At 40.7% G+C, this 8,798-nt stretch overlaps 1 protein-coding gene across 1 annotated transcript in view; it reads right to left on the reverse strand.

The window, feature by feature from the left end:
- Positions 1 to 8,798, reverse strand: part of LOC116674252 (coagulation factor XIII A chain-like) — a 24,014-nt gene that overhangs the window by 3,646 nt on the left and 11,570 nt on the right. Inside the window, 8 exon segments of the mRNA XM_032506853.1 lie at positions 1 to 117; positions 208 to 373; positions 2,101 to 2,210; positions 4,149 to 4,302; positions 6,413 to 6,501; positions 6,582 to 6,685; positions 7,617 to 7,755; positions 8,588 to 8,762. The exon segment at positions 1 to 117 is cut by the window's left edge and continues 38 nt beyond it. Of these exon segments, the coding sequence (XP_032362744.1) occupies positions 1 to 117; positions 208 to 373; positions 2,101 to 2,210; positions 4,149 to 4,302; positions 6,413 to 6,501; positions 6,582 to 6,685; positions 7,617 to 7,755; positions 8,588 to 8,762 (1,054 nt within the window).

Raw genomic sequence — 8,798 nt, forward strand, 5'->3', positions numbered from 1 at the left:
TGATGGCAGTCACTGCTGCATCCTCAGCCTGTCCAGTCACAATAAACTGCAGGCAACGCTGAGTGCCCAACAATGGTATGTACTCATCAGCTGTGATCTTTACCATCTCACTGTTCACTGCAAACACAAAAACACACACACTCAGAGACTGTAACAGAGGTTATCTCTAATAACCGCAAATACTATTTCCTCTCGGACATCGCTTACTCTGATTGGCTGGCACGGTGATGGTGAATTTGTGATTTTTCAAGTGTTTGGCTTTGATTCCGGTGTAGAAGACGACAGAACCGGTCAGGTTGGCTCGGATGGTTTTGGGGACATCACTCTGGTTGTGGAAATCCATCTGTACGATGACGTCCTGACCCAGTTTGACCTGGAGAAAAGGGAGGAGAGTTCAAGTACATTGAATTTGTACTTAAAGGGTAACTTTGAATTTCTTTTCAACCTGAGGGCTGTTTCACAAAAGCAGAATTTATAAATACAGGATAACCAATAAAGCAAGGCTTGACCTAGTATGATCTGTGCATCTTGGCTTGGTGCATTTCACGAAGTTTGAGCCAGGCTTAGGAGGCGCGACTAGGTTAAGCCAGGCTCAAGTAATTCGGGTAGATGCACGTTCACAGCTTTCCTTAACAGACATCAAGGTCAATCGCAGATTTATTGATGCTAAATGGAGAATATGCTTTGTTCATACTTCATACAGAGTGAGCGGCAGCTTCTTGTGGACACATTATTTGTAAAAAAGAAAAAGAAAAACAGAAGCAGATGATTGCGGACTGACTGAATGCGTAAGCAACCTAAATATACACAGTACATTTACTGACCACTGTTCTGAAACTGTCATAATCATACCAATTAATGATTTGGCTACTAATCATTCGCACAAATTAACAGATGTACTCTTTACCTTCAAAGTAAGCAGAAGATAATGTTTCTCAGGGAATATACCATGAAGATCAATTTTCTACAACGCTAGAATATGACGCCGAAATACATTGTTTCTCCCTCCCTCTCATGGGCTAAAATATAAATTTCCTAAGTCTTATTAACTTCCACTGCACGCTTTTAAAGCAACGTGTACAATTGTTCGTTTTTGCAAATGACCCATTGAATGGAGCAGTAGTTTGCAAATGTATATTTTTCGACTATCATTTAGTCGGGCCACGCTTCTTCTCACATTTATTTTTTCCTTCCTAGTTTCCTAAATGCTTAGCTTAATCCCTTATCTCGGTTTTGTGAAATAGCCCTATTTTCCTTTGTGTTTGTGTCTAAGAGACTGATGAGAAGAACAATTGGTCCAGTATTAAGTAAGATTCAAAACAGGATGCAATGTAACGTTAATGGGCAATTGCGCACCTTCAATTTCTGTCCAGAACCGTGCTGTTTTTGCCACTGACATACTGTGATTATTATCTTAAGTGTCTTGACAACATTAATGAAAGGATCCCTACAGAGATAGACCTTTTTGTTAAAGAGCGAGATATTTTTGTTTTACATGAAACATCTGTAAAATTATTAAAATCTTGACCCTGGTTTGGTTGTAATAATCCCTTAATTCATCCTTTTTAAAACAAATATGATGGCGTATATATACGATTGGATTTAAACATTTCAACAGTAATGGCAACAACAGAGAGCCACTATTTGGTAAAAGGGTACTCTTGAGTTTGAATTTTAGTTTACAAGGTGCACCCGAATGAAACTTGGAGTCCTGTCCGAGCCCATCTTTACCTTTGTTGTTTGGTTCCATAACTTAACAGAGGGAAGGAAAAATGTTGCCACACATGGAAGAAGAAGGATTTTCTAGTTCCGGCAGTGGCCATGGTGTCTGGAAAAGTGCAACTGCTGACTACCTCTAAGCTACCGTCACCTTGTGTCTTTAGCTGCATGCTACCAGACGGATACCCTACGCTATGTCGGTTTATTCTAGAGATGCGAAGTGGGCAGGGATGGAGGGTGAAACAATGACAGGGAATCGCTGATCCTTCTTTCATATTGTTAATCAAAAACAAAAAGTTAATTTCGATCAATTTTCAAATTGAAATCGAGACACCCATAATGTTCAGTACTGAAAGACAGACATATAGACTGGTGTGTTACCTGAGTGGTGGTAATAACGACAGACAGTGTGGTCTCAGGCAGCTCAGATTTATTCCTCTGTATGCCCAATTCAGTTGCCCGGGCCGCAGTCCTGCGGTTCTCTGCACTACCTGCAGACAGATATCACTTCACCACCAACTCCAATGTCTCCCAACTCCCTCAAGTCTTAAATCAAGTTATTTAAATACACAGTATTTACTTTACTTATTTATTTTATTAATTTATTTGACAGGGACAGTTTACATTAAAAAACATTGCTGTAAATGCACCAGAATTAGCCAAAAGGCTATTTTTCATCCGTTGTCCCAAACACAGCTGCTGCACAAATTTAATATATTTGTACTTTACTCACACACAGAAAAATATTGTATTAATAGATGACAAAACATATTAAAAGTTGCCATCACTAAGATTACTTGCAACCGCCCGCCCTGCGAACAAGGCAAAGAACAGAGACTGAAGCTGAAAGAGGCGGTGGCTTTAAAGGACTTTAACTTTAGCACACATGCTATTCAGCAGTGGCAACCGCTGAGGGAGTTGACATGCATGGAAATTGACGCCATGGTTGACGTTTTTCAGTTGGACAACTACAATTTTTGGGGGGAGTTTTTTTGGAAAGGTCTCGTGGATACATCTGTGTGTTTGTGTGGGGTTGGGAGATGCTACTTTCATATCTTGCTAGCTTTTCAAGATGACTAACCGTGCCATTCACCCTTGTGTTGTCTTCGCGCCATCCTAGAATTTTGTTTTGTTTTTCTGAGTCAAAATTTAAAATGAAAAACCTTTTTATCAAGGTTATGGTCGTCTTTTTCGACCCTTTGCGGCTTTCCCCCAACTGATTTTGTCACTTTTCGTGAGTTTTTTTTTTTTTTTTTTACATTTGTCACTTTATTTTACATTTGTTCACATTTTAGTCACTTTTATTGACATTTTTCTCTTCTTCTTTTTTTTTAAGGTTCTTTAACCAATTGTTTTTTCTCCAAATGCAATAAAATTGACCAAAAATTCAATGAAAGTAGTAAACTGATTACTTAATTAATTTGAGCGTTGTTAGGAACCATCCACATTACCTTTTGGGAAAATTAGTTTGAAAGACACCCAAATTTCTGATATAGAAACTTTTTGGAAAGCGGTCCAATTTGACCTGACGACAACAGGAGGGAAAGGCAACTACAACAAACTTTCATTTTGTGTTCATTTTGGCGTCCCCTGTGGACAGAAATGGTAGTGTTTCCATGTCCACTGGCTCCTCTCCTGTGGAACCAGGTTCCAGTTTGGGTTCAGGAGGCAGACACCAGTCTCCACAATTACGAGTAGGCTTAAGACTTTTCCTCTTTGATAAAAATTATAGTTAGGGCTGGCTCAGGAGAGTCCTGAACCATCCCTTAGTTATGCCACTATAGGCCTAGAATGCCGGGGGACTTCCCATAATGCACTGAGCACCTCTCTCCTTCTCCTTCTCCCCATCTGTATGCAACCTCATCCCATTAATGCATGTTACTAACTCAACTTCTTCCCTTTCCTGCAGTTTTGTGCTCTCTCGCCCTCTCCTCTCTCCTCCTATCGCTTCCTGCAGGTGTTTCTGGCTCTGGATTTGTGGTTGGAGTCATCTGCTGCCTCCACGTTCCTGCTCAACACCCTCTGCTACAATTCTCCATATTTCTGTCTGTCTTTTTCTTTTCTCTCTCTCGCTGTCTCTCTCTCTCTCTCACCCCCAACCAGTTGAGGCGGAAGACCACCCACCCTGAGCCATGGTTCTGCTCAAGGTTTTATGCCTCTTAAAAGGAAGTTTTTCCTTGCCTCTGTCGCCTAGTGCTTGCTCTCGGTGGGAACTGTTGGGTTTCTGTAAATAACATCACAGAGTCCGGTCTAGACCTGCTCTTTATGAAAAGCGCAATGAAATAACTGTTGTTGTTATTTGGCGCTATATAAATAAAATTTAATTGAATGTCATAAAGAACTCGATTCTCACTTGCCAACCAATAAGATAAGTCTTGTCTTATTGTTTTTTTTAGAATTTGAAATGATTGTGTGTGTGTGTGTTTTACCTTTTGGGTACTTGTAGGTCTGTGTGATGTTGTTTGGTGAGTCGCTGCCCAATGATTTGGTGTAAACAGCCTTTCCAATGAAATTCCTTTCCACCCAGTACGGCGTCAGCGTTCCGTACTGATCCCGCTTGGAGAAGATGATGTCACTGTTCACCTGGAGGAAACACCGTCATAATAACAATTTAGACAGAAAGTGTGTAAAGTTTCATACCGTTGGTGCAGCATGTAATGCGTTCTCTTAACTTACAGAGAATCTTTGGCGTTGGCAAAAAATAGACTATGCTAGCTGCTAGTGTAAGCTATCATTACCTCCGCTCCACAGCAGCTGCCTCAGTATGTGCAGGGCTGTTCCATTGTGAAATTATTGTTTGTTAATACAATATTTTATACTGGAATGGGAATATAAATTTATGTTGCCATTTGTGATGGCTTTGTGTCAGGCTGAACAACGCCCCATAAATGAATAATGAACATCTCAACATACCTCATACCAACATACCAACATACCCTTTCAATTGAAATAAACCTTTTGACTTGAAAAAATAGAGATAACACAGAAATGAAACACAATCTACCCCAAAGATGGAGTCTGTAAAATAAAATATATATCAATATTCCATGATTTGCAAAAAGTACTTTCCTCATTCCAATCACAACACCCCCTTTACCTACCCACCTCTTAGCATAAGATATAATGATTTCTTCTATTGATTGTTCTTAAAGGCATCATGAAACAAAAGTCAGAGCGCCATTCGTTTCTGCATGTACGTGTTTCCTGTAAAAACACAAAGCTAGGGAGGGACTTGTCTCGGATATTGCCGTTTAAAGTAACCAATAGAACTGCGTGGGCGTTACACTCCGCCCTCCCCTGCCAGAGTGACAGCAGCTAACATGAAACCGAAGAAAGCCTAATATCTGTTGTAGAGGACTTCTCGCCACCGTATGTTTCAGTGACTTCCTTCCTTACACACTAAGCTGCTCTCTCCTCTATCTTTCCATTTTCCTGCATCCTGTCCCAGAAATGCCTTTTACTAACCTAGTTCTGGGGAGTTTTCTCCATAATCTATACTGCAATGCCCTGACATGACATGAACTACTACTACTACTATTTTTTTACCTGTCCGTCATATCCCCAAACCGTCATTGTCAGTTTTTCATCACCACTGTCACACTGCTTACTCTTGGGGGAATTACTAGAATTATTGGGACTTAATTATTATAGTGTGGCCTAGACCTAATCTGTATAGTGTCTCAAGACAACTCTTGTTATGACGTTATTACGTTGCTACAATGTAAGGTAATAGGCTATGGTGCAGCTTGTATTTACAATGTGCTCGTTTTGCCATTGCCATTGATTTTTATTAAACTACAGAGGTCAACCTTTATGTTAGGGGCAGCTGTGGCTCAGTGTTAGAGTGGTTGCCTGCCATTTGGAAATTTAGTGGTTCAATCCCTGGCCCTGCAGTCCCATGTCGAAGTGTCCTTGGGCAAGACACTGAACCCTGAGTTGTGTGTGAGTGTGTATCTGATGAAAAGATGGCACCTTGTACAGCAGCTTCGGCCACAGTCTAATGCGTGTGAATGGTGAATGTTTCCTATAGGATGTAAAAGTGCTTTGAGTAGTCGTCTAGACTAGAAAAGCGCTATATAAATACAGCACATTTAAATAGGAAGTTGTTGTTTTTTCAAACATAAAAATATCAGTAAAATTGTACATCGTAAAATACACTTTATTCCAAGTCAACAGAAACAAAAGAAAAGAAATGAAAATCCGTTTTGTGACATCTCTTCACTTTTCCAACAAACTTAACTCTAGTTTTGGTTGAACAAAACACCTCGTTTATCGTTTGCATGTAAAATACATTGGCTTTATACTTGCTAAAAGTATAGTTTTTTTTCTTTTTTTTTAGTGGAGTCTGCTGGGTTTAGCGTTAGCGATTTCAAAGCTGTTTCTAGTTGAACCAAAAAAGAGGTTCTAAAAGGTAAGGATCTTTTCCATAATGTTTTCAGACACAGAAAAATACCTTTCAGTGTCTGAAACAGCATTTTTAGGTAAAGCAAACTGATATTTGCGCTGGTCACATTGTTGCAGGATGACTCATCAAACATTTAAAACGTTTCACAGGAAGAGAACAGACAATGATTATCATATGATTTTTTTTACAAATATGAAACAACAATAGATACATGAACATTTATAAAAAGGCTTAAAAATGCATTTTTCATTTCTTGAGGCCTTTAAAGAAACAAAGAAAGAAACTAACCTCAGAGAAGACGAACCCGGTGTCAAAAGGGTGATAGATCAAACCTCTCTTGATGCCAATAATTGAAGCTGGACCGCAGCGATAATATCCTGTAAAACAAATATCATGTTTAGCATCCAGCTATCTGTTGATCTGTCCGTCTTTCTCTGTCTGTGTCTGTCTGTAATACCATCACTGGTCTCCTGGGGCGTGGAGTCCACCGCCTGCCATCCTCCGAGGCCAGCCGGCAGGTCGTCGCGCTTAATGAACACCTCGTTCCAGCAGTGGTAGTTCCTACAGAGACGTGCTGTCAGTACACCTTATTGTACATGTGTTTAGTCAGCCAAACCACAGATTACACACATTGTAATACCGTAATGTTATATCTGATTTCCCTCCCATCTGTCATTGTCGAAGACCTCCCACAGTAAAAAAACTGCAGTATTTGAACCATCTAAGGCAGGGCTCTCCAACATTTCTTCATCTAACGGCTACTTCAAAAAAACAAAGCTATTAATAAATCTTAACTTCACATCCAGATTTGTGACTATTTTACACTTATTTTAGCCTACATAGTTAACTACATCAGTGAAAATATTTCCATCAGGGAAGAATCAAGAATAAATGACACGTCTACGGCCCACAAAGTCTGCTTGCTCACTTTCAATATCCTGGTAATTTTGTGTTTCAGTTTGTCAACCTATTGGCAAGCTACTGGAAACCTGTTTGTGAGCTACCAGTAGCTCGTAAGCTACTTGTTTGAAAGAACGCGCTCTTGAATAAAGATAGGTTCTCTCCAGTGGTTGAAAGAACATTTACTCAAGTACTGTGCTGAAATACAAATTAAGGTATTTTACCCAGTTAGAACTGGTTCATTTGACTCTGGAAAAAAAAGAATTGGGTGACCCTGCTGGAGCTATGGATGGATTTCCATGTTTTGCTACTTGTGAGGTACCACCGCTGCAATGGTGACTTGCATACATCTAGTTATGTTTGAATCACTTTGTAGGGATTTTGCGTCTCACTGTCTTCATTTTTGTCTCGTGCTGGTATATTTCTTTCTTTGTGTCTCTTTGCATCTCGTTGTAGAAATTATGTGTCTGTGTGGTGGAAAGTATCAAAGTACTTTAGTATTTATTTAAGTACAATTTTGAGGAATATTGCATTGAAGCATATAAAGTCCAGTTTCTGGTCTGGCGATCTCCTAGCAACAGGCTTGACTGACCAGACGGAGTCCCTGGTGTTCTCTGTGTCCGGCGAGCCATCAGGCAGGAAAATGAGATCAGTCATCAGGTTGCCGTTGCTGTCGTGAGCTGAATTGAAGTTGGTGATGGTTCTCGCCGGGATGCCGAGGGCGCGTAGGACTGCAGAGACATGAAATATTCAAATCATCAAATATTTCATGCTATCAAAAAAATATCAAATGGTTAATGGTGTGTCACTTTTTCACACATTCATGCCTCCGCTTTAATAAAATATAGTAAAAAATAATGATTGAATTAAATTACATTATATTCATATGGCAGCAAATCCCAACAACAGTTATCTTTCTGCGCTTTTCGTAAAAGAGCAGGTCTAGACTGTACTCTGGGATGTTTTTTACAGAAACCCAACAGTTCCCACCAAGAGCAAGCACTAGGCCACAGAGGCAAGGAAAAACTTCCTTTAAGAGGCAGAAATCTTGAGCAGAACCATGGCTCAGTGTGGGGGGGCATCTGGCTTGACCAGTTGGGGGTGAGCAAGAGAGAGAGGGGGAGATGACAAATTGTAGAAGAGGGTGTTGAGCAGGAACATGGATGCAGCAGATGACTCCAACAACAGATCCAGGCTCCATTTCTGTAGAGCCATAAACACCTTTAGGAAGCATTAGGAGGAGAGAGGAGAGGGTAGAGAGCACAAGACTCCGGGAAAAGGAAGAAGTCGAGTTAGTAACACACATTAATGAGATGAGGTTGCATTCAGATGGAGAGAAGGAGGAGGAGAGAGTTGCTCAGTGCATCATGGGAAGTCCCCTGGACATCTAGGCCTAAAGCAGCATAACTAAGGACTCTTCTGAGCCAGCCCTAACCATAAGCTTTATCAAAGAGGAAGGTCTTAAGCCTACTCTTAAATGTGGAGACACTACACTTGAAGTTATCTGAAAGTCTTCACACAACACCTTGACAAGTGTATTCTGGAAACAGTGCATGCTCTTACATGTGTTGAAGACTCCAGCAAACACCCAGCACTGGGCGAAGAGGACCGGGAGTCTGGTTTGAGCGTACTGCAGAAGGATCTGGACGCTCCCCGTCCATGATGTCGGGGGCCTGCCCAGCGAATAGTCATCACTCCAGTTCCCAACACACACGCCATTATCGTCCTGAGAGTTAATCTGAGGGAGGAGAAAGGTCAGGGAATCATCTGCTTC

This window comes from Etheostoma spectabile, chromosome 24, assembly GCF_008692095.1.
Source record: "Etheostoma spectabile isolate EspeVRDwgs_2016 chromosome 24, UIUC_Espe_1.0, whole genome shotgun sequence".
Lineage (NCBI taxonomy): Eukaryota > Metazoa > Chordata > Actinopteri > Perciformes > Percidae > Etheostoma > Etheostoma spectabile.